Raw genomic sequence first — 26,506 nt, forward strand, 5'->3', positions numbered from 1 at the left:
CATACTCTAATCTATTGTTTAGTCATATTATAAGATAATTTAGAGGCGCAGCACTCTTTGTTGGCATATAAAGTGATTTCACTTTCAGCTACAAAAATATTAAGTGACAGCAGCTGCTTTAGTAATTATTCTCACAGTAAATTGCACCGCTTGATTTTTTTTTTTTTTTTCCAGTACTCTAATCTAGGCTTGTTCTCCTAGGTTGCTAAAACAAAAGATGCCGTTTTGTATTCAAGGACACTGAATAGCTTTTGTACTTATTGGATATGATTGCTCCTTGGTTGTTTATCTGTATTCCCTGCATTTGCCTTGTGTGGGGATTTGTTTTCCATATACAAAGTTTCTTAAAATCTGATTTAAAAAAAAAAAAAAAAGTTTGCAGAGCCAGGTGGTGCCAACAGGGTCAGCTACAGCTAGGTATTTTGACCAGTTCAGCAGAAGCCATTTTTTAGCATGAGAATATAATGGCAACAAAGGCTTCCTGATATGCATCCGTGGGGGCAATTTGCTTTGCCATACCATTAGTATAAAATGTAAATGATCTAGGGCTTCTGGCTAAATACATGATTTTTTTTTTTTTTTTTACCCCATAAGCTCCCATTTTTGATGCTCTACATCATACTAGACATCTACATTAATTTGCACTAACAGCATTATTCTATTAATATGTACTCATCCCTGCATTGGATAATTACACGAGAACTTACTAATTGCAATATACATCCATTCTAGTAGGTTGCTTGAAATGTAAGTCGATAAAATAAAAATTGCTTGTCTTTAGTCAGTTAATTACTGGTAATCACTTGCAGTAAACATATACTGGACTTGGGATGAGCTAAATAAATGTCTTAAGCTGACTGGTAGAGAGACTTGTTTTATTATTTTTCTCTTTATCATTTTCCGGTGTAGGCAATGGCTCGCGATGAGCAGAATTACTACCAGGATACACCCAAACAGATAATGCGTAAAGTAAACCTGTACAAGCATCATCACCCAAAGGAGTACCAGACTCTGCTTGCATCAAGAACAAAATCGTGACACAGCTATTGAGATTTCTTCTATGAAGACTCTGATATGCCCTGTGTCTTTTATGCAGACATTTTCCATTAATGGACAGAAATCAAATCCAGCTGCAACTTCAATTACCCAAGGCCCATCCCGGCATGAAGCAGACACACTGATCCTAAAATTATTGTATATTTTTATGTATTTGTAACATTAAATAAGGATGATGCCAAAGTAATATTTTATTGTGTATAAACATATTTTGGTTCCTCTTATAAAATAAGTTATCAGCAGTAGATAGGCATGTTTCTGAAAAGGCCAGAGGGTGGAGCAGGGACCAGCCCTCACATCCTGTCACCTCTGAGATTGTATCTTGTTGGTCATGGCTTTGGTTAGTCCTTCCACAAATTAGAATCTTGGCTCTCTCTGCTAAGTAGCAGGACAAATCTGCATATTCATTATGCACTTTTCTCTCTTTCAAATGAGTTCTGCCAGGAGCTATTTTGCAGTGATTCTCTCGGTTGGTGTAGCCGTTCTTCAAGCAGTGACTTTACAGTCTGTAAATTTGTACTCTGACCAAATCCATTGCAAACAGCACTGGTTCCTAGTAATGTCACCTCCCTTTGGCCCTGGATTCGATGCAAAGATAGCTCTGCGTGAATGGCAGCAATATCAAGTGCCAACTGACAGTCCTAATGAGAGAAGAAAAAAAAAATAAATCAATCTGAGATTAGAGCAGAATGTTACATAAGTATTCAGCCATTTTATGTCTTGACCCATTCAAGAATATGTTTGTCAGCCTAGACCAGTGATGGCGAACATTGGCACCCCAGATGTTTTGGAACTACATTTCCCATGATGCTCATACACTCTGCAGTGTAGTTGAGCATCATGGGAAATGTTTCAAAACATCTGGGGTGCCAAGGTTTACCATCACTGGCCTAGACAGTGTGACACCACTATTGACATTAAAGATCCAAATCCCATGTCAGATGCAACCTGGATGAAGCTTTTTTTTTTTTTTTTTTTTTTGCCTCACTGCTACCTACTCTCTTCCCACAAACTGTGCACGAGTATTGACTTTACATTCAGTAAAGCAGTTATGCCCATGTTTTCTTTTATAGTCAGGGCTTAAATGGAAAAAAAAAAGTAAGCAAAAAGATCAAATATTGATTTTGTAGTCTTATATCCCACCAGCAGATGGAGCTCTGGTCTCCTCTTCACATATTTAGCTAAAAGAAGCGTGTTTACAAAATTCAAATTAGTTAGTGTCACTGGCTTTGATACCCAGAACCATTCAGGCACCAGCAGATAGGAAATCAATTAGCTGAAGCTCAAGGAACCCCTAGCAACCTCTGGAGCAGAGGTTGGACAAACTGTGTCCCTCCAATGGTTGTGGAACTACAAAGTCCTGTCATGCCCCTGCACGTAACGGTTAGTCCATCCATCATGCTTCTGCCTCTAAGATACAAGCTTTTAACTCTTTAAAGGGAGGAACTTCATGGGACATATAGTTCCACAACAGATGGTTGCCCAGCCTTGCGCTGGAAGAACCCTGACTGAGATTGGTAGGCGTAGGGACTATTCTTAGCAGGCGCAGAGCAACCCTTAACTGCTATAATGTCCTTAGCTAACTCATAGCTTTTTTTTTTTTTTTCCCTCCTCTCTCCACATGTTAAATTATAAAGCAAGAGAAAAAGAGTGGAATTCCAACTTAAAGCACTACCCAAAAGGGGAAGCTCTGCTTGTTAGCACCCTCCACTGCCACGTGTAGCACTTTTCTTTCTCGGACATCACGGATCACAGAGTCTCAGTAATTACTGATAGGTTATATAGGGTATCACTAGGTGATGACACTGGCACACCCTAGACAGGAAGTATAACCCCTCCCCTTACTGGGAGTACCTCAGTTTTTTCACCACCGTCTTAGGTGTTGGTCACGAGTAAAGATGTGCTGAGCTCCGCTGGAATATTCCTTAATGGGGCAAGCCATGCAACCAGATCCATTCAAGGTGTCTTTTCCAGGCCGAATTGAATGGTACCCGGGTCTCGTGTCCGAAGAAACAAGGTTTTACCTGTAACGCTTCCCTTTTTAGAGAGCTGGACCCCAGGATCCAGCATTTCTTTTTTTCAGCCATATTCCTGGCGGTGTGCTTTATAGGCCCAGAGCTGCGGATCCCCCTATACAAAGGGGGCCCAGGTCCCTGAAGGTTTTTTCTAAATGGAGCCCACCGTGAGAGGTGAAGATTGGGTCTGTTACACAGAACCCGGCAGCTGGATAAGGTAAGGGAGACTCCTTTAAAAATTTTTCTAATTCTAGCAGGTTTCTCCTTTAAGTAAATGTATGCTATGCCTAAAGTCGCCACTGGGGGGGGGCCTGGCAAGAGCACATACCTTTTCATGCCTGTTCTGTCTTGTCTCGGTGTCTATGCTGTACTCTCCTCCAAGCCATGCTCTATGTAGGATGTGGGAAGGGGTTTTTTTTTTTCCCCTAAGGGTTTCTCCCACCCACTGCTTAGGTTAAGGCACAAGGAAGCGGTAGTATACCGCACCGCCTGCCCATTACAGCAGCTTCCCATCCACCGGCCCTCCTCTCTCCTCCACCCCAGCCTCCCCTTCATGCTTGTTCCGAAGGGATCGGAGCCCTCGGCTCTTGTTGGAAATCGGTCTTTTTTGAAAAAGCCGAAGGGGTGGGCGGAGTTTTAGCGTAACGTCGGCATGGTTAAACGCCCACAACGCAGGCTACACAAGCTATAAAAAGTGCACCCTTTTTCAGGTGCACACGGGCACATGTGAGTGTGGGGGACACAGGCATTCCCAGGCAACATTTACTTAGACACCAGACTGAGCCTTGGTAGCAGCAGCAGTTGCTGAACTACATTGCTCAGCAGTCAGTGCATTCTGGTAGTACCTCTGCCTTTGTTGCTTGGCACTATGGGCAGAAGAGGTACAAATACCACGAAAAATAGGGGCTCCAAGGGATCTCCCTCAGGCTCTGAGGACCCCCCCCTCTGCAGCAAACCCCCCCCCCCCCCCCCGAAGGACCTGGGGAGGCTGGCCAGGGTGAGCTGTCAGGGGCTGCAACTGCTTCTGGCATTTCAGCCCCTGTATGTATTACTCAGGAGGTTTTTTCCTCAACCTTAAATGGATTAGAGGAAAGACTAGTGGCCTTAATCGCATCTTCACTGAGTGGAAGAAAACACACTAGGTCCCCTTCTACCACCCAGGACCCTCAAACAGAGGAACCTCCCTCAGAGGATCAGGATGAGACTGAGGACTCCTCTTCTGAGGAATCAAGTGGAGAAGGGGCCCTCTTCAGCTTCTCAGGATGAGAAGTTGCTGTTGCAAATTCTTGCTGGATTGGTCCGCTCCACATTTAAGTTACCCGTAACGGAGTCAGCTGAAGAACACTCGTCTTGTTTGGGTTCACTGAAGCCTCCTCAAACCGCACATGCCTTTCCTGTTCATGGTTTACTGGAAAAGCTTATTTATTCTGAGTGGGATCACCCAGATAAACATTTTTTCCTCTCCTAAAGTTTTCAACACTTTATCCTATGGAGGAAAAATTTACAAAGTTGTGGGGTATACCGGCAATTGACGCCGCTATATCCTCTGTGAATAAAAGTCTGACTTGTCCTGTTGACAACGCTCAGATGCTTAGGGATCCAACTGATAGGAAATTGGAATTCCTGTTAAACGTTTTCTCCTTGGCAGGTTCAGTAGCCCAACCTGCAGTGGCAGCAATCGGAGTTTGTCAATACTTGAGAGACCATGTTAAGCAGGTGCTCAAAGTTTTACCTGAACAGCAGGCCCGGGGGTTGGCCAACCTACCAGTGGCTTTGTGTTTTGCAGTTGACGCAATCAGAGATTCTATCCTCCAGACCTCTCGCCTTACGCTTGGGTTGGTGCATATGCGTAGAATCTTATGGTTGAAAAATCGGTCAGCCAAATCACCATGTAAGAAGCTCCTGGCTGGGTTTCCCTTTCGTGGTGCTAGGCTGTTCGGGGAGGATTTGGACAATTGTATCTAAAAGATCTCTAGTGGGAAAAGCAACCAGTTAAGAAAAAAGGAGTAAACGTCCCTCTTTTAAACTGGCTCTTTCCCTAGTGCCAGGAGCATCAGCCTCCAGGCAGTCGCGACGGCCTCCTCCGTCAGGCTCAAGAATTAAATCTCAGAGTCAACCCCAGGGACAAAAGAAGTCCTGGGGGAGGAAGTCTACTAGACAGAACGCTAAAGCCTCTTTATGAAGGGGCACCCCCGCTCGTTCGAGTGGGGGGGGGGGGGGGGGAGACTGCTACAGTTCTCAAGGGTCTGGCAGGAGGATTTTCAGGACAGATGGGTGGTCTCCACAATAACTCTAGGTTACAAACTAGAGTTCTGAGAATTCCCCTCTCGTTTCCTCAGATCAAATGTTCCCAAAGACCCAGAGAAAAAGACGTCTCTTTCTAGCGTTGGAGCGACTTTTGTCAAGAGCAGGGATTGGGGGTTTTATTCAAACCTTTTCACTGTACCAAAACCAAATGGAGATGTCAGACCCATTCTAGATCTCAAAGATCCAAACCAGCTCCTAAAAGTACGGTCTTTTCGCATGGAATCAATCCGATCGGTAGTCTCCATCCTACAAGGAGGAGAACTTCTGGCGACGATAGACATCAAGGATGCGCATCTGCATGTACCCGTTTTCCCTGCTCATCAAAAATCTGCGCTTCGAAGTAGAAAAACGCTACTTTCAGTTTGTAGCTCTGCCTTTCGGGCTAGCTACTGCACCTCTGGTGTTTACAAAGATCTTAGCTCCTCCTCTGGCCAGATTAATGCAGAGTTCCACCCAAAAGTGGAACTTCCGCTCATCCGATTCCTCCCCCCTCCGGTGCCACAATTGGAACCTTTCAGGGGGTGCAGATACCCATCTAATACAGGTATTTGCACCCACTTCCGGAAATAGACTCCCGCAGGAGTCACGCCCCCTCCCCCGCTGTCTCCTGGGAAGCACACAGGTCCCAGGAGATGGCGGGGACCAGTTAAGATGCGCAGTAGGGAACCAGGAAGTGAAGCCGCAACGCTTCACTTCCTGATTCCCTCACCGGGGATGGCACCGGCGGCAGCTGCAGAGACCCGAGCGATTGATTGGCTTTGACATCGCTGGACCCTGGGGCAGGTAAGTGTCCATTTATTAAAAGTCAGCAGCTGACTGCTGACTGCTTTTGGGTGGACTCCCGCTTTAAGATCCCAGGGTATAACGCTTATAGCGTACCTAGACGCCCTGTTCTTGATAGACCGGGCGGTAGCGCGCTTGGACCAAAACTTGGTCACCACAGTCAACTACCTGGAATACCTAGGTTGGGTCCTCAACTTAGAGAAGTCTTCTTTAAAACCAGTAAGAAGACTAGAGTATTTGGGTCTGGTCATAGATACAGCCCAGAAAAGAGTATTTTTACCCCAGGCAAAAATCAGTGCCATAAAAGAACTGATTCAGGTAGTCAGGGCAAATAAGGGGCCTTCTATTCGCCTATGTATGAGGCTGCTGGGGAAGATGGTGGCTTCATTCGAAGCAGTTCCCTATGCTCAGTTTCATTAGAGACTGCTGCAAAACAGTATCCGGTCTGCCTGGAACAAAAAGGTCCAGGTGTTAGATCTTCCGATGCGTCTGTCTCCTACAGTGCATCAGAGCCTCAGTTGGTGGTTGATACCCGAGAATCTACGAAAAGGGAAATCCTTTTTACCAGCTACCCGCAGAGTGGTAACAACGGATGCCAGTCTTTCGGGTTGGGGAGCAGTTCTGGAACAGTTGACTGTCCAAGACCGAGAGGACCTTACCCATTAACATTCTGGAGATCCATGCGGCGCATCTAGCCCTAAAGGCCTGGACACTCAGGTTACAGGGTTGCCCTGTCAGGATCCAGTCCGACAATGCCACAGCAGTGGCTTATATCAATCACCAAGGAGGCACCAGATCTTAATCTGGGCAGAAGAGCATGTGCCGTGCATATCGGCAATCTTCATTCCGGGGGTAGAGAACTGGCAGGCGGACTACTTAAGTCGCCAGCAGTTATTCCCCGGGGGAATGGTCTCTTCACCCCATCGTCTTGGCCATATGCCAAAGATGGGGGATTCCGGATGTAGATCTCTTGGCGTCCAGGTTCAACAAGAAGATTGACAACTTTGTGTCAAGAACAAGGGATCCTCTTGCATGCGGGACAGATGCATTGGTGACTCCGTGGCATCGGTTCTCTCAGGTTTATGCATTCCCTCCTATTCTGCCATTGACATGACTTCTTCGCAGGATCAGGCAGGAAAAGAAGAAGTCAGTACTTCTGGTGGCCCCAGCATGGCCAAGAGCTTGGTAAGCAGAAATAGTAAAAATGGAGGTAGGTTCCCCATGGATCCTACCATCACGTCCAGACCTGCTATCCCAGGGACCAGTGTTCCATTCTGCCTTACAAACGCTAAATTTAATGGTTTGGCTATTGAAACCCACGTTCTGAAGAGTCGTGGGCTTTCAGGCCCTGTGATTTCTACCTTGATTAATGCAAGGAAGCCAGCTTCCAGAGTCATTTATCATAGAGTCTGGAAAGCATATGTTTCCTGGTGTGAATCCAGGGGTTGGCATCCCAGAAAATTTGTCATAGGGAGAATCCTTGACTTTCTGCAAATGGGGTTAGAGGTGAAGCTGGCCTTGAGTACCATCAAGGACCAGGTCTCAGTCTTGTCAGTATTCAATGTCCACTTGCTTCGCATGCTTTGGTCCGAAGCTTTATACAGGGGGTAACGCGCCTTAATCCTCCGGTTAAGGCGCCCCTAAACCCCTGGGAGTGGAATTTGGTTCTGTCAGCTTTACAGAAATAGCCTTTTGAACCGATACGTCAAATTCCCTTGGTCCTGTTGACAAGGAAGCTAATTTTTCAGGTAGCCATTTCTTCTGCTAGAAGAGCATCAGAAGCAGCAGCTCTTTCCTGTAAAGAGCCATATTTAATCATGCACAAGGATAGAGTGGTATTGCGTCCTCATCCTAGCTTTCTACTGAAGGTTTCAGGTTTTCATCTAAACCAAGATATTGTACTGCCTTCCTTTTTTCAAGATCCCTGTTCTATGGAAGAAAAGGTCACTACATTCTTTGGATGTAGTGAGAGCAGTCAAAGCCTATCTGGAAGCAACTGCTCAGATTCGCAAAACGGATGTTTTGTTTGTCTTGCCAGAAGGTCCTAATAGAGGACAGGCAGCGTCGAAATCTACCATTGCTAAATTGATTTGACAAGTTATTGTGCAAGCTTATGGTTTGAAGCAGAAAGTTACGCCTTTTCAAATAAAGAGACACTCCACAAGGGCTATTAGTGCTTCGTGGGCAGTGCATCACCAGGCCTCCATGGCTCAAATCTACAAGGCCGCAACCTGGTCGTCAGTCCATACATTCACCAGATTTTATCAGGTGATGTGAGAAGGCATGAGGAGATCACCTTTGGGCACAGTGTGCTGCAAACAGCGGTACAAGGTCCTCAGGTCTGATTACACCCTACTTTGTTGTTGTCCCCCTCCCCTCAAATAGCATTGCTCTGGGACATCCCATCAGTAATTACTGAGACTCTGTGTCCCGTGATGTACGAGAAAGAAAATAGGATTTTTATAACAGCTTACCTGTAAAATCATTTTCTTTTGCGGTACATCATGGGACAAAGTGGTCCCTCCCTTCTTCTAATACATTTATATTGCTTTGCTACACAACTGAGGTACTCCCAGTAAGGGGAGGGGTTATATAGGGGGGTTGAACTTCCTGTCTAGGGTGTGCCAGTGTCCAATCACCTAGTGATACCCTATGTAATCCATCAGTAATTACTGAGACTCTGTGTCCCGTGATGTACCTCAAAAGAAAAGGATTTTACAGGTAAGCTGTTTTAAAAATCCTATTTTTTGGGGAGAGGAGAGCTCCCACTTCCTGGTAGGATCGCCACACAGCAATCTGCATCACTTCTGGCCCCTCCTCCTTCCCCTCCGCTGCATTATGGGCCCTGCGTGTGTCCCAGAAGATGACAGGACCATTTAGAAAATGCAGCCAGATTCCCTTACTTGCAATATCGGCGCCTGAAGCCAATGGACGAGGTTACATCACAGCATGGCAACGACCCATAGCGATGCAAGAACTGTCAGACACGGGAGCTGCCAGAACAGAGGGCGCATTTGTCTGGGGAGGAGCATTGTTTTGTTTTGTTTTTTTTAAATCAGGTTGGCAGCAGAGGAAGACGTTGTGATTGACGTTGGATCTACATTGGGGGACATTAGACAAAAACTGCCTCATGTCTTTTGTTACACACTTTTTTTTTTTTGGGTGAATGGGATCCCCCCCATACTCCTTTACATAGGGCAGGGCCCCCAGATTCCAATAAACAACCCCCCCTGACCAGGGTTGTGGGGAAGAGACCCATGTCCCCATGAACATGAGACAACGTGCTTTGGGGTGAATGGCCTGAGCCCCTCCCTGCCCCAAAGCACAGCACAAACCCACCAAAACCACCACCCCCCCCCCCCCACCCCAATGTTGACGGCATGGGGCCTGGTATGGTTCAGGAGGGGGGGGGGGGGCACGCTCGTTTGTACTCGTCCCCCTGCTGTCCTGGTCGGATGGATTTCTACCCCGTGTTTTTTTCAATACATTTTGCATTGCTAACGTGGCCTCTGAGCACAGGTTGCATGTCACAAGTCAGATCAGCTAAGATGCCGATCTGACTTGGATGCGACTTCCATTCAAAATCTAAGGGCTGAAATCTGACAGACGTCTGACCAAAGTCACGCAGGAACCTTTTCCAAAGTCAGACCAGTTACAGTGGCTCTCGTAGGGAATCATTGATTTTGATTTTTTTTTTTCTTACATGTCATGTGACTTGTGCTCTCAAAAGTAGGAGTGATTGTCGCACCAGTGTGATCTGGGCCTAACACTTGATTCTTAGGCCCCTTTCACACTGAGGTGCTTCTAAAACTGCCAGTAAAACACTGAGTGCTTTTGAAGAGCTTTCCATTAATTTCAATGGAGAGGGGCGTTTTTTCACTGCCCCTTCAGCACACTGCCCCAGTGTGAATGCATTAATTTTTTTTTAACATGAATGCGCCTGAAAAGCACCTCAGTGTGAAAGGGGTCTTAGAGTGAACTAAACAACCCACAATACACTTCAATACTAGCTTGTAAAAAATGTTTAATAAATCAAAGAGTCCATTATTGTGCAAAACAAAGTGCTCTGTGCTCCAATTAAAGAAAGTACACTGGTACTTGCTTTGTTTTGCACAATAATAGACTTTAAAGAGTTGTCTTTTTATGAGTGATCAATGCATTGCCTTCATTATTATTTACACATCGATTTATTTATTTTTACAAGCTAGTATTAAAGTGTATTGTTTCTTGGTTGTTTTAAATCGCACATATTTTTGATCTGTATTATGAAACAAAACCCTCTAACATGCACATTTGTTTACTTAAATAATCAAGTGTTATTGAAGAAGACAGCGCACGTGTTTTAATTTATTGGCTATTACTTCAGACCTGGTATTCAGGTGTAATTGAGTGCAGCAGCTCCAACCTATATACAAATCAAGTGCGAGGGTTTTAGTTTGACTAGATAATATTCACTAGCCAAGGAAATATGTACAATTCTCTAAGTTACATCCAAATAAAAACAAATTAAGTGCTGATAAAAAGTGAGGACATGTATAGGTGTTGAGAAGGAATGTAAAAGCGGTGTGTACACTTTGGGGGTTATTTACGAAAGGCAAATCCACTTTGCACTACAAGTGCACTTGAAATTGCACGAAAGCGCACTTGGAAGTTCAGTAGTTGTAAATCTGAGGGGTAGATCGGAAATGAGGGGAAGCTCTGCTGATTTTATCATACAATCATGCGCAAGCTAAAATGCTGTTTATTTTCCTTGCATGTCCCCTTCAGATCTACAGCGACTGCACTTGTAGTGCAAAGTAGATTTGCCTTTTGTAAATAAACCCCACTGTCTTTATTGTATTTATCTTTAAAAATATTAAATTCTAACCATATATTGCATATTATTACGTAGTCTTATATTTGGCCAGCAGGTAGTGCTCTTGGCTCCTTTTCACATCTGTCTTTTGTAATAAAACCTATTTACAGGACTCAATAGCTCCAGTTGGAGCCAGACCCGGACTGGCCATGGGGCAGACTGGGCATTTGCCCGGTGGGCCGGGGCTGCCTGATCTGTGGCCTGTTGATGATAGGCCGCACAGCGAGAGGTAAACAGCGCCCGCGGCCTGGACAGGGTTAACACAGGCCGCTGCTCACCGCCATGCAGCCGTACCATCTCCAATAGCGCCTGATTGGCTGAGCGGCTGAGCTGTGTGTCTCACACACAGCTCAGCCAACTCTGACAGTTCCACTGCTCCTCCTCTTCCCGCCCCTCTACTCTGCCCCGCCCACACCCCCTGCGTATGCCCCGCCCACACATCCCCAGGAAGATGTGAAGGAACAGACAGCCTGCTCTTGAGCCTCATGCTGGGGTGAGTAAGTGCACCCTCTCTCCTGCCTTCCAGTATGTATATAAAACTAATTTAAGGGGTGTTCTGTGGACTCTGATACAAGAGTGGGGCTTTGGTGAGCAGAGACCCCCTTAAATCAGTGTTCCTCTTTACATTAGAGTCCTCAGAGCTCCCCCTTACAGTAAGTGGGTCTGTGCGGACTCTGATGTAAGGGAGCAGGGGGCGGGAGGAGCTGGAGATCTGCACAGTGAGTAGAGAGTAAAAGGTGGGGGGGGGGCCATGACTGCAGGGACACTAATATAAAGGGGACTGCACTGTAAACGGGCACTATAATCATTACAGTGCAGTCCCCTTTATATTTATATCAGTGTTCCTGCACATTACAGCATGGAGGACTGACACGCCCCTGGTCCATGGAAATATTGGCTGCTCAGTCTAAAATGGCCGGGCCTATTTTTTGTCCCAGTCCAGGCCTGGTTGGAGCCAAGTCAAAAGAAAGTAATTTCTAAGGCCCCTTTCACACTGATGAACCGACTGGGTCCACCTGCCAGTTTTTCAGGCGGACCCGATTGGACCATCCATTGCTCTCTATGGAGCAGCGGATGTCAGCAGATGTATCTGTTGACACCTGCCGACATCCAATCCATCCCCCACATCTTTCCAGTGAATTGGATGACAGGCAGTCTGTTTCTCGTCGGCAGACAATCGAGGAGAACGGGCTGTGTCTGTTCTGCATCAGCAGAGTGGACATGGACCTGTCATCCGCCTGCTCAGTGGAGATCAGCTGACTGATGCCTGCTCCCCTGCAGAGCAGGAAGATCTGCTGGTGGACTCTGCCAGTGTTAAAAGGGGCCTTACTGGGAAGCTTTGCCCAAGATTTCAATAAGACAAAGCAGGCAGCTTCTGCTGGGCAATCTCCATAGCTAACCTATAGTGATCTGGGAATATTTGTCCTCACAAAATTTTTTTAAAACAAAAAGAATCTATACATATAGTAAAAAACAAACACACACTTAAAATTTAAAAACTAATAACCAACACCTAACCCAATATATATTCCTTTTAAAGCCAAACTCCAGGCAGATATAAAAGATCCAAATTAATGCAGTTATTAGAGCATCAAAGCACCCCTTTCTATAAACCACACACACAATTATAGGGAGTATCTACACAGTGAAAACACACACACACACACACACCTGCTTGTTTGCTAGCACCATCAGCGGTAAATGCGACGCCTCTTCCAAAAGTCGATGCAGTTCTTGTCTAGCAAGCTGCAGGCGCTTGTCATCCGTGGAATCCACAACAAAAACCATTATATGTGCATTCTTCAGGTACTGGTTCCAGTATGTCCTAAGGTTCTGGCTACCACCTACTGTGGAGAGAGGTGAAATAATATTACAGTATATAAAAACTGGTGCTTGCAGACCCCTCAACCTTTGTTTCACGTTGTTTTGAAAATGGCGTAAAATTTTTTGTTACAAAATTTTCACAGGGGGCCTGGGTCTTAAGATCCCCATAGGTGGATCGAATTTAGGGCAATTTCTGCTGAATCAGCCAAAACTGGAACCATGGATGGACTTGCAAGGGGAAAAAAAAAAAAAAAAAAAAAAAAAAAAAAAAAAAAGGTACAGGAACTACTTTTGGAAATCGGTGCAGTGCCGCAAAGTCGGCGTCACACTGATTGCTGGCAACAGCACTGTCCCAATAGGCTGCTATCTGACATGTCTAATCGCGCCAAAGTGAACGGCCCAAACTGACTGCAATCTGGTTACTGCGCTTGCCTAAATACAATGGAGATTTCTTCATCCACACAGTAAGGGGGAGTGCTGACCATCAAGTACCAATATAAGCGGATGCACTGAGCAGCACTACTAACGTAAAGGGTCACGCTGAAACCAATGTAAGAGGTGAACACCCAGTACTGACCGCCAATGTAAGGGGGAGGCACACACTCAGCACTGACCATCAGTTACAGGATGGACTGATCGCTGACCCACAGGTGAAAGTAGCACGCTGACCACTAACAGAAGACACTAAGGAGATGCACCGAGCACAGACCACTAACAAAGGGTCACGCTAAAATTGACCACCAATGTAAGAGGAGATCACTCAGCACTGACTGCAATGAAAGGGGGACACACCGCCAGTTACGGGATGGACTGAACACATACCCGGGGGGTCAAAGGGGGCATGCTCAGTGAAGTTGCACGCTGACCACCAACTGAAGAAAACACTTACTCCCAACCACTGCTCTCTGCAAGCTGTGTTGTGCAATTACAGTTCTGAGCCCTGCACTCTGCTGCACATTACACAGTCCCATATGCAGCACCATTTTTTGCACTTTTTTTTTACTGTCGGGGCATGGAAACTTTAAAAGAATTAACTTTGTTTACTTTACTCTTGTTAAAGAATTTACCCTGCCTTAGCTTCACAAAGGTTGATAACCACTGTAATAGCAGCTATGCAGCACTCACATGGCACTAGGTGGAATGGAGTTAGTATTACCTTACAACAAACTTGCCTGCTTTCAGCTATTAGTTTAACTAATAAAACTGTCAGACCTGCAGATTGTAGCAAAAAATAAAAAATTAACCAAGTCTTGTAATGAAACAAATGTTTCCAGTCTAGATATCATAAAATCTCAGTGTGGTAAAAAGCAGAGGAAACATCTGGGAAGGGCTTGGCTCTTGAGTTAGCCTGCTACATTATCACAGCTTTTTATACTTCATAAACGTTTAGTACACTATGGTACAGTGTGCTGCTCTGCTATCCTTTTTGTATTATTTCTGAACATCTAAATGAAAGCTATGTGCAAGGAAACCTACAGTGGGAGAAACATACTGGCTGAGTTTAACAGTCTGAGTATTACAAGCATGCTTTCCTGCATATACACTGTTGAACCTAAGGGGTTAATCCTTCACATGGTGTAAAAAGGCTGTTTGATCCTGTCTTCTCAGATCCTCTCCTTCCACAGTCCCCAATCCATCTGCTGATAGCACAGAGCCCTAGGAGACACTGCACATGCTCAGTTTGGTGTGTATTGCTAGAGCTTGTTTTTCTCTTGGGAGAGTGCATGTGATCAGCACAGGGCCAATTAGTTCTGTCCAGACAGAGGGTCAGGGGTCATGCAGCCTCATAGGACAGTCAAAAGGAGAATAAAAACTCCCAAGTCTGTTTCCACTAGTTCGACTTGTCATGCAGCTTTGTGTCCAATTGACAGCCCATTGATTTCAATGGCACCTGTTCCAATTTATGTGACTTAAAGTTGCAGCAACTTTGAAAAGGTTCCTGCACTACTTTCATGTGACTCTGATCCAGAGCCTGTAAAGTTGGATCAAAGCTGCACTCAAAGTCGTGCGACTCTGGGGGTCACAATAGTGGAAACGTAGCCTAAAAGCTTCAACCGATGCTCGGCTGGACATCGGTAAAAAAAAAGTGATAAGACTGCTATATACTGCAGATGAGAAAAGGCATTTAGCAGTTTACATTTACTAATATAATTGTGGGTACTGTGAGAATAATATATATATATATATATATATATATATATATATATATATATATATATATATATATATATATATATATATATATATATATATATATATATATATATATATATATATATATATATATATATATATATATATATATTTATTTTTTTTTTTTTTTTTTTTTGACTGCAGGGTCCTGGGTTTACTAACACCAAGTCAAGGCTGATCCAGAACAAGGAACTATAACTTTCAGCCAGCACTTTGTTCTAGGTCTGTAAGGGGAAGGAGGTCTTTTGTCCTGTAAATTCTGCCAATGGTGGTTCATTGAGAGCATAGGGCCTCTACTGAGCTCTCATGTAAAAAAAAAAAAAAAACCACCACACTAGTTGTCTTGCTTTTGTGCCAATTCAATGGCTTCAGAACATTTACATAAATATTTCAGATCAGGGACTACACGCGAAGCCATAAACAGCCAAACAAGTATTTTCATTAGAGGTTGACCAATATGGGTTTTTCTCTGGCCGATGTCGATATTTAGAAATCGCGGTGGCCGATATATGATGCCGATTTTTTTTTTCTTTTTTTTTTTTCCCTCTTCATCTCATAAAATCTAACAGTTAGACCCCTTTCACACTGGGGTGTTTTTCAGGCGCTTTTGGGCTAAAAATAGCACCTGTAAAACGGCTCCCCTGCAGTCTGTGTGAAAGCTCGAGTGCTTTCACACTGAGGCGATGCGCTGGCAGGATGTTAAAAAATAGTCCTGCAAGCGGCATCTTTGGAGCGGTGTATACCACCACTCCTGCCCATTGAAATGAATGCGCACCGCTGCCGAAGCGCCTACAAAGCGTTTCGGCAGCAGCACTTCAGGGGCGCATTTAACTCCTTCCTCAGCCGCTAGCTGGGTTATAAGCGCCCCGCTAGCAGCCGAATAGCGCCGCTAAAATGACGGTAAAACGCCGCTAAAACTAACAGCGTTTTACCGTCAACGCATGCCCGCTCCAGTGTGAAAGCAGCCTTAAGTATTAAGTGATACAGAAAATTTTTTACATTTAAACATTTATTAAACAAAACAAACCTCCAATCAGTTCACTTGTATGTATAATTTAGATTAAAAAAAAATAACTATATCTTAAATATTAAATACACAAAAACAGGTAATCAAAACTGTCGGACAAAAAAAAAAAAAAATAAAAAAAATGGGCTAACTTTACTGCTTTTTTTTTTTAATTTCATTAGTGTATTAAAAAAAAAAAAAAAAAAAAAAAAAAAAAAAAAAAAAATAGCGCTTGAAAGACCGCTGCGCAAATACCGTGTGACATAAAATATTGCAACAACCGCTATTTTATTCCCTAGGGTCTCTGTTAAAAATAATATATATATATATATATATATATATATATATATATATATATATATATATATATATATATATAAATAATATGTTTGGGGGTTCTAAGTGATTTTCTAGCAGAAAATACAGGATTTTTACTTATAAGCAACAAGTGTCAGAAAAGATTTAGTCTTTAAATGGTTAAACTGAGAACTCCTCCACACAGAGTTCAGTCTATTGATAAAAGAACCTGAAGAGATACAATGTATCTTCTTATCAGATTTGGCAGGCTGCCCAGAGGAGGAGAGAAGAAAACTTCAGACAACTTGCACTGACTTCTATTACAGAAGTCACTTGCCAGTCCCACTGAAGTTATAATCGGCTTTTTTTATCAGCACAATCAGCCGATGCCGATTAAGTAAAAAAAGCCAAATAGCGGCCGATATATCGGCCGACCTCTAATTTTCATAGCAGGTCAGTAATGGCAGCCTACACATTTCTTTTTGTTTAGGTTTCCATTAAAAAATTGCTTGCTCTTTAAATCAATGTAGTTTGTGACATTATGTGTGAACATACATGGACACTGTCTAAATGCCTCTAGAATAGTAAGCAAATTACACAGATTTCTACAAATGTAACTCTCCCCCTGATGGAAGAACTCACCTTCCAGTAGTTCAATCCTCAGTCCCTGGCTGAGAATCTGGGCAGTGTTAAACCCATGAGTAGGTGCTGAGCTGGATCTGGTGGTGTTTGTGCTCAGGGCGTGAATTATACTGCTCTTCCCAGCGCCATCCAAACCTAGGACTAAAATCTGACGATCCAAATAATTCGGCTGTATGCAAAAAAAAAAAAAAAAAAAAGAGAAGCAGGTGTCAGGATTGCAAAAGTTAAAAAAAAACAAAACAAAAACCACACCACAACATTTTTACTATATTGTCTGCAAAAAAATTAAATATTTAGGAATAAAAGTAAACTGCCTTTTTTGGAGTTTTTAAAATACAACTTCAAACCAAACTAGGTCATGAATAACATTCTTGAAATGTGCTTTTATCAAACACCGGACCCTGTACAGAGGGAACAATCTGTTTTTTTTATCCCTGCAAAGTAGGAATAATAAACAAAGATCTTTTGTATAAATCAGCACATTACACATGGATAGGCACACAGCTCCTTGATTATCCCTTGAGGTTAACCCCTTCCCAGTCAGTGTCATTAGTACAATGACAGTGTACAGTATTAACACTGATCACTGTATTAGTGTCACTAGTGTTGTCAGTTAGGCCTTTGTTCACACCGTAGTGCAGAGACGTCAGTTTTTCTATGTGCGTTCGACAAAGGCACAAAAAAAAAAAAAAAAAATTTGTTCTCCATGTGCCCTTTTCACAACACTATCACATGCAATTTCTTTCTGTGCAGGAATCTTCAACATGTATACAGTTCACTGCACGGGGAAAAAAAAAAAAAAAAAAAAAAAAAAAAAACCAACGTCACATTGTGAACAGGGCACATAACAGATGCGCATGGAAACTGATGTCACTGCAAGTGAAATCTGCGTTGGTATCCCATCAGTTTTCATGCATATATGATGTGAACGAGCCCTTAGATTGCCCGCACCATTGCAGTCCCATTTTAAGTCAATCACCACCATTGCTGTAAGCAAACAGTGATTTATGGTAGCCATATGTGCTTCAATTTTATTATCTGATTGATATTCAATCCCATCAAAACAATTCGATAACAATTGAATAGGCAGAACTTCCCATAGATTTAGATCATATTCAATTAGTAGACATTTGATCATTCTGCATTAATCAGCGGCAGAGATGATTTGGTTGTGAATTTGAGTAACCAGCTTATGGTATTGCATGTTGAAAACGTGATCAAAAATGTGATTGTAGCTTCCAACTATCGACTGAAATCAAATTCCGATTATTCCTACTCGGAGAGATTCTGATTGGAAGAGTCCCTCTGTTCCGTTCAGCATAGAATGTCTGACAGTTTGTGTCTGGCGGACCTGTGATAGCTTTATGGGCAGCTGGAGGCAAATGGACTTGTGTCTGTTTACATCAGGCTACCTCTATTTTTTTTATTATACAGGGTTTATATAGTGTTCACAGTTTATGCATTGCTTTATAACATAAGGACAGACCGTACAATTACAATTTAATACAGTAGGAATCAGAAAGCCCTGTTCGTTAGCGCTTACAATCTAAGGAGGGAGGGTCAGGAGATCCAAAGAGGTAGTCTCTTTGGGGGATGTGATGATGGAGAAAATGTATGTACAGTTGTTAGATGGGGGCAGGATAGGCTTCTCAGAAGATATGAGTTTTCAGGTATTGTCTGAAAGTGGACAAAGTAGGAGAAAAAGTCGTACAGATTGGGGTAGAGAGTTCCAGAGGATAGGAGAGGCTCTGGAGAGCTCCTGGAGGCGAATATGGGAGGAGATGACAAGGGAACTAGTGAGCAGGAGGTCTTGGGAGGAACGAAGAGGACGAATAGGTTGGTATTTTGTGATTAGGTTAGTGATGTAGCCAGGAATAGAGTTGTGGATGGCTTTAGAAGTTGTTAGTATTTTGAATGTAATTCATTGAGTGAGCAGAAGCCAGTGGAGGGCTTGACAGAGGAGTAGCAGACACTGAACAGTTGGTAAGGTGGATGAGCCTCTCATCAGCATTCTGTCACATTTAGGTCCAGGGGAACAGAAAAGGCTGCGGTCCATTTCCATTTTTTCTTTTCCTGAAACTAAATGGACACAAATCGGTTTACATCAGCCTGTCCTTAGGGCTGCATGGAGCTTCCCGAAATGGACAGGTGGACCTGATCGGAAAGCACTTGTGAAAAGGGCCCTCAAGGCCGATTTACACCAGATGCAGTCCAGTGCGGGTTTGTTTCTGCATCAAAAACAAAAAACAAACAAAAAATGTAAAACACCCTGTACTGGAACTCGGCAGAATGCACTTGTCCCTGCGAGAGCGAGAAAGAGAGCGAGCGAGAGAGAGCAAGATAGGAGGGAGGGGGAAAAACAAAAAACAAAACAGAACGCATCAAAAAAGCGCATGTAGAAACCCATCTGGACTGGGTTTGTGGTATGAAGGGGCCCTTAGATAAAAGTCAGATGTGTCACTCCCCTCTACAGTCGAATACGTGTGCCTCTCTCAGTCAAAAGAGCAGTGATTTGGGACTTGAGATACAAGTCAGCATTTGCACACAGTTGCCTAGACAATCACAAAATGTGGATCTTTGCTATAGGATCAGTATGTATCTAGGTGACCCCAGTAACAAGGTTACTGTAATCATTGTTCTTTGTACACACTCCCCTAATTAACAAAGCCCATGTGTTGTTGCTTAGTTGTCACAGGCTGCCCTTTGGAAGCTCCATATGGTATGTTATTAAGTTTTATGACACTACAATACACTCCATAGTATTTACATGACAGAGGTGAGAGTACAAGGGTAACCAAAGGTGGCCATAGACATCAGGCAAGATGAATCAGATCAGCTCATGTCTGCCGATTTAACCTGGCTGCATACTAGTAGAATGTTGTTTTGTGCCAAGAACATTTGTCCGATTTTCTAACAGTTAGTGGGGTCAAATCAATTGACATCTGTTTACAACGGCAGCAATGAGCACAATTTCTTAAGAAATGCTTTTCTAACAGCGCAACTGGTTTTCATGCAGGAAAGTTCATTCATTCCAACATCGAACGTTAAAAGCAAAAAAATCTTGATATGCTTTTGAATAATATTCATCATGTCAAATGTACTGAGAATTTTTGTACGAATGTTTGTTTGAAAATCTTCCAGTATATGACCAGCTCTAGTTTTTTTGGCCATAAAACAGGATTGCTCAGGTTATAATACAATGCATTACTATTCGTTTAGAACACCAATGGACCCTAGTGCAGCATACTACAATGGACATATCATTTGTTATGTATTGCTTTTACAGAATAAAGTTCTGGCTGTAACACACTGCTTTAGAATGAGCAGATGCAAAGGGGCCCCTAGTCACAATTGGGCCGTAGGTTTAAAATAAATAAATGAAACTGCCTTAAAGTGGACCTTTACCCATAACAACCTGATGAACATATATATATTTTTTTTTTTTTTTTATTAGCAAGGAACATACATTCCACATTAATAAATTATGCTACCAAAATGTGTGCGCTGTAAATTGCCACCAGCAATGCTCCAGTTTCTTCCTGCTGGAAGTGGCCATTTGCCGAAGCTTGGAGCCCCCTGAGTAGCAGTAAATCTTTAGGCTGTCAGGAGATATGGCTCTGATTTTAGGCATAGTGCCAAGAAATAAATAGAGAGAAACTGAGCATGTGCAGAGCAGGATGAGACAGCATATTACTGGATTTTACACAGTATAGACACTTATTTTGAATGCTTTACCTGCAAAAAGGGGCCAGCCTGACATGATCTAGCAGGACTTAATTTTTCTGACTAAAGATCCACTTTAACACAATGCACACTGTTACACACTTCAACAGAGAAGGCAAATGTGAAAGAGCCGGTAAACTCCCATGTACATTCCTATGAAAGAAGTATTTTTGTGTGCCCTTGAAAGCGGCACAGCCATTATCTAGAGACCAATTTGTCTCCATAGTGTGCCAGGGACTGCTGACCATGCAGAATGGGGGAAAAGTGCTGATTATACACTAAATTAGTCAGACTCTCAACTCACACTTTCCTGTGTGATTGCTCTGAGCAAATCCAACAGCTTTTCACAGCAAGGAAACTTATTTCCAATCTGTCTTTTAGATGGCAAAACATGGGCAGATCTTTTCCAAATAGTTCCCATTATTGTCCAATCTTCATACAAATCAACACTGATGCACTTTCCTGTGTTGGATAGTTTTGAGCAATAGATGGGCAGTCAACAGAAAGTTTATTTGTTTTTACACTAAGCAACTTTTTTTTTTCCAGATCATTACTTTGTGATTATTGGCAACCTTTCACTAAAGTTGGCCAAACACCGAGCAAAATCCGGCTGGTTCAGCAGGGAGCGGCTGAAATTTGATCAGTGGTTGGCTGTCCCTGTTTTATCGACTTCTATTAAAATGCCAAAGTTGAAAATGTTTCCTTTCTTCATCAACAGCCCCCTAACCCGGGCAGCTGCAGCCCCTGCTGTAAGAATACAATGTTCTGTGGGGGAGGTGGAAGGCCAGTGGGGATTCCTCCATCCATCTTATTTGCATGGATGGAGAAAGCGATTTGGTTTATTTCCATTTGGCCTGACGGCTTCAGCGACATGAATGGCCGAGCCAGCGATGACGCGTGCAGGCTGGAGTCACTGGTAAAGGCAGGGCTCTGTAGGAACGGCACAGGTATGCCTTCCTTCAGAGTGCATGCACCGGTGACGTTACTGGCTGCATCTAAGGTAAACAGCTCCTAAACAGTGCAATTTTAGGAGATATTTATTGTACCTATAGGTAAGCCTTATTAAAGGCTTACCTATACACAAAAATCATAAATGGGCTTTTACTCCCACATTAAGCTTTGACAATAAAACATGGAAGCCGATCCGGTTTCTATGTAGAGCTGCACCAGATTTTGCACTCTCCAGTTTTAGTAAAATCAACCGCTTTTGTCTTTTATGGCCAATGAAACCTAGCACTTCATGCCATTTAGACACAAATCTATCATATAAATAGCTACAGAGTTTATATTGTGGAAAGCCAACTAACCATGTGTCAAAAAAATGGGGGCCAAATGCCACATCCCAAAAATTGCAAAGAAACAGGAGAGTGCCCCTGGGACTTTATGAGCAATGGCCACAACTAGATAGAGAAGGGATATATAAAAAGTACAATATATTTATATTCAATAAAATGTTGTACTTTTACTCTATTAAGTCGTGGCCATTGCCCATAAAGTCCCAGGGGCACCCTCCTGTTTCTTTTATAGCTACAGAGATTCGGAGTTGCCATCTAGAAGTTGCATTGCCACATTGTTTCTAACCATGTCAGCATTTTTTTTTTCTACCTTTAGGCCCCATGCACACTAGGCTCTTCTGAACACCTTTCTACTTACAGGAGAAAAATCATTATAAATGTGCCTAAAGTTGCATTTTTAAACACATTTATGCACAGTTAGACACATCAAGTGTTTGGACGCTTGTTCATTCCATTGGCCAGAATATACGTTTATTCTGGCCTCTGAAATGAACGATTAATTGTTAATGTGCACAGCGTTAAGATGTGTTTAGTTGAGTTTACATGCATCTGACTTTCTGCCCAAATGCTCCTATCCTGAATGTGATTTTGGTGCATTCAGCTTCCTACCCCTAAGCCCCCATTCATCCCGGCACGGCTATACCCCTGCAGCATGTCCTCAGTGTCTCCACACCATGCTCCTTTAAAAATCTCGGCGTCCGGAAGTGCGTCATGTGACTTCCGGTCCCGATGCCGCGTCACCGGAAGTCCTCCTGACGCCATCTTGGTACACCAAAATGAAGCATTTAGGAGGACAGTTCCACACAGCAGTGCTGGGGAAAAAAAAAAGGAAGGGAGTTGCCACCACTCACATAGGCAAGTAACCCTTAGAAATATTGAACCCTTCTGGTACAGGCTATCATCCAGGACTTGGCCACAACTAGTCCTGGATGAAACCAGAGAAGGGGGGTCCACCAACCACAGTTACCAGACCTTAACCACTTGCAGCCCGCCATATAGCAGAATGACGGCGGCAAAGTGGTTTCAATACCCTGACTGGGCATCATATGACGTCCTCAGGATATTGAGCCGCTGCGTGCCCCCGGGGGGTGTGCATCGCGTCGATCGTTGTTGCGGTGTGTCAGTCTGACATCCCGCAACACTGATCTAGGTAAAGAGTCTCTGACGGAGACTCTTTACCACGTGATCAGCCATGTCCAATCACGGCTGATCACAATGTAAATAGGAAGAGCCGGTGATCGGCTTTTCCTCACTCGCGTCTGACAGGACCACCAGGGTAATACTAATCTGTTCCAAGGCAGCTGCCAATCAGTGCCCAGGCACAATGCCTACCACTGCCAGTGCCACCAGGGATGCCTATCAGTGCCTCATATCAGTGCCCATCAGTGCCGCCCATACGAACCCATCTTTGCAGCCTTTCAGTGCCCAGTGTCGCCTATCAGTGCCACCCATGAGTGCCCATCAGTGCCGCATATCAGTGCCACCCAGTGCCACATATCAGTGCCCGCTCATTGGTGCCACCTCACCGGTGCTGCCTTATCAGTGCCTGTCAGTGCCCATCAGTGAAAGAGAAAAACTTATTTACAAAATTTTTTAACAGAAACAAAAGCAAAACTTTTTTTTCAAAATTTTCGGTCTTTTTTTTATTTGTTTAGCAAAAAATAAAAACAGCAGAGGTGATCAAATACCACCAAAAGAAAGCTCTATTTGTGGGAACAATATGATAAAAATTTAGTTTTGGTACAGTGATGGTGACCGCGCAATTGTCATTCAAACTGTGACAGCGCTGAAAATTGGCCTGGGCAGGAAGGTGTACAAGTGCCTGGTATTGAAGTGGTTAAGAAAACGTGTCGGTGCTCCTGGAGGGTCTGGAAACACAAAACAACTGAGGGTCAGAGGAAAGGGAGGGGCCTTTTAAATTGTATCTGATTTGTGTTTCCTGTAGAGGGCGGAGCCAATCATCTCAAGTAGCTGTCCTAGAAGGTGAGGGGGGAAATTGTGCTACTTCAGTGCAATATTAGTGCAATTTGCACTGATGATTTAACTGCGGCATGCCACAAAAAAGATCTTCGCTTATTTGCCTCCTCTGCTGCCACATTTGGCATCTTTCCAGAGAGGGGGAGCGGGCGACTGCATCTGTAAGTTCAGCCCCCCTCCTCCTTACTCTGCCACCCGGCTATTTACAAAGAGCAGCGTGCTTTGTGCACGTGCAGTATGGAATCGGCTGTGAAGCCGCAAGGCTTCACTGCCAGTTTCCCTTACCCAAGATGGCGGCAGCAGCATCAGAGAGCCAATTGAAAAATCAGCTTAGGTGAAGACACCGCTGGATTTGGGGACAGGTAAGTGTCCCAATAATAAAAGTCAGCAACTACAGTATTTTTTTTTTGCTGAAGGAGCCTGGAGCTCCACTTTAGTTTACCAAGTCACAATGAAATGAGTAAAAAGTAGTGCAGAACCCTCTTTTATAATCGCTGTGACATGAATCTTGGCAATATGAAAACAGTTCCATTGCTGGCAATGGGGTGCAACTTGTCATGCAATTTGGAACGGTCAAATGGTATGACAAGTCACACCAGTGTGAGAACGGGGCTAAATGCCTGTAAATACCGATGTATGCAAGGGCACATAGGCTAAAATAGAGGGGCTTTAGGGGCAGGAGAAAAAAAAAAAAGTAAAACACTTGTTTAATGGGCGATTATCAAACTTAGTGTGGATGGAGAATGCCTAGGTTCTACTCTACCCAAACTTTGGTCGGCTTCCTCTTTGGCCTCTATTGGGTTAAAGCCCATCTAGCATATATCAACCAACATCCTGTTAGCCCAGGGTGTCACATCATCACTCCAGCCTGAATTCAGGGGTTCACTTGGAACTTCCTGATCGCCAGGCATGTACTGGCCATCGGTACTCCCGGGAGTTTCCCGGTGGGCTGATAGCTCAGTGGGCCAGTTTCAGTGACAGCCAGTGGCGTCACTAGGGGGTGGCTTTTGGGGCCCATAGCCCCAAGTCCCAGGGGTCCCCAACCACAGGGCCACAGTCCACAACCTCTGTGCAGCCATGCAGCGGGCAGCACAGGAGAGCGAGTAGGCAGCATGGGAAAGCCGGGCAGGTGACAGAGCAGAGAGATGACATCTCTCACTGCCTGCCCTGCATTGCCGCTGTTCCTCCCTTACTGTACAGCCACAGGCAGCAGAGAGATTACATCATCTCTCACTGCCCGCCCTCTCTCTAGTGACCCTGATGCAAGGGGGAAGTCTCTCTGGGGAGCCTGATGCAAGTCATTCATTCAAATCATGTCATTCTAAAAAGGCGTCTAATGTTGGAATGCATCTTTTTCTCTAAAGAGAAAAAAAAAAGCCATTTATACCTGCAGTGGAATGTTTTTACGTTTTTTTTTGTGCAAATGCGTATAGTTTATATACCGTTTTTGTGTGCATTTGAAAAATTAAAGTAGGCCTGTGTGGATCAAGTCCAGGGCCAAATTTTTGTCCCAGTCCAGCCCTGCTGATCACAGATGAAGTTCCCCCTCCCCCAACTACATCACCCCCATCTTTGGCTACTCCCAGCACATCCTCAGGCCACACACATCCACAAAAAAAAAAAAAAAAAAAAAAACCTACAAGTCCCATCTGACACCAAGGCAGAGGGCCTCACAGATCTCACTGGAGAACAAGTGGAGTGAGGTCACTGCACCTGTAGTCCAGCAATCACTTCCTCCAGCCCCATAATGGAAGGTCTTTACTAGGGATGAGCCCAGACTCAGAGTGAACCTGGAAGGAAGCCATCACTCCTGCTCAATCAACACAAAAAGGGTGGGAATGCCTGTGACATCACTGACCCAATGTGGTCACTACAGGTCAATACTATTGAGCACATATGTCCATATTGGGTCAATGTTGACCTCCATAGGCAGCTGAGATATAAATGCAGGAGCCTGCACCCAGAGGGCACTGATCATAGGTGTAATGCTCTGCAGAGACGTAATAAAATGTACGATGTATTTTATGAAGGGGAGGACGTTTCTTCCAATAGGGGGCTCATTCACTGGACTGACCGCTCATCTGGGGTGATGATGGGAGGACTCATTATGGGAAGTGGACAGTCTCACATCAACCAATCAGCTTGCAGCTGTCATTGACAGCTGGACAGGTACTGGGGGTGACACTTCCATACCTCAGCCCCTGTCATGTGACCACAGTACTCCCTGATAGTGACACTCATTACCCCGCTCTGTCACCCCCTCCAGGCAGGGTGGAGTGTGCTGGGAGCGGCTCACCTGACTGTACAGCGGTTTGTACTCCAGCTGGTACCCCACTCTCCTGGACCTCCTCCGGCTCGGCATGTACCGGCTCCAGGCAATGAAGAGCACCGAGCCCAGCGCCGCCACCGCCGCTCCAATCACCATAGAGAGCTTCCTGAGAGCGGCCATCCGCCCAGGCACCCGGCGGCAGCACCACCAGCTATGACCCCGCCCGCCTCTGACGTCAGGTCACGACGCCACGCCGCGGAATCC

At 44.2% G+C, this 26,506-nt stretch overlaps 2 protein-coding genes across 2 annotated transcripts in view; one reads left to right on the forward strand and one right to left on the reverse strand.

Annotated features, from left to right (window-relative positions):
* Positions 1 to 1,243, forward strand: part of NOP16 (NOP16 nucleolar protein) — a 16,090-nt gene extending 14,847 nt beyond the window's left edge. Inside the window, exon 5 of the mRNA XM_073620529.1 lies at positions 910 to 1,243. Within this exon, the coding sequence (XP_073476630.1) occupies positions 910 to 1,038 (129 nt within the window). The 3' untranslated portion in view covers positions 1,039 to 1,243. The remainder of the gene's footprint in view (positions 1 to 909) is intronic.
* ARL10 (ARF like GTPase 10) lies at positions 1,182 to 26,506 on the reverse strand. The gene is made up of 4 exons (XM_073620528.1): positions 26,270 to 26,506; positions 16,979 to 17,147; positions 12,688 to 12,863; positions 1,182 to 1,697 (listed from the first exon to the last, which is right to left on the reverse strand). The coding sequence occupies exons 1-4, from the start codon at positions 26,420 to 26,422 to the stop codon at positions 1,464 to 1,466; spliced, it is 732 nt and encodes a 243-aa protein (XP_073476629.1). The 5' UTR covers positions 26,423 to 26,506; the 3' UTR covers positions 1,182 to 1,463.

Source organism: Aquarana catesbeiana, linkage group LG03 (assembly GCF_042186555.1).
Source record: "Aquarana catesbeiana isolate 2022-GZ linkage group LG03, ASM4218655v1, whole genome shotgun sequence".
NCBI lineage: Eukaryota > Metazoa > Chordata > Amphibia > Anura > Ranidae > Aquarana > Aquarana catesbeiana.

Bases quoted from the DNA above. Each gene is read 5' to 3' on its own strand.
- ARL10 (XM_073620528.1), bottom strand. From the start codon at position 26,422: ATGGCCGCTCTCAGGAAGCTCTCTATGGTGATTGGAGCGGCGGTGGCG. The intron at 17,148-26,269 runs GTGAGCCGCTCC...TTTTGCATACAG, and splicing joins ACAAACCGCTGTACAGTCAG to CCGAATTATTTGGATCGTCA. The intron at 1,698-12,687 runs GTGTGTGTGTGT...TTCTCTCATTAG, and splicing joins TGGTGCTAGCAAACAAGCAG to GACTGTCAGTTGGCACTTGA.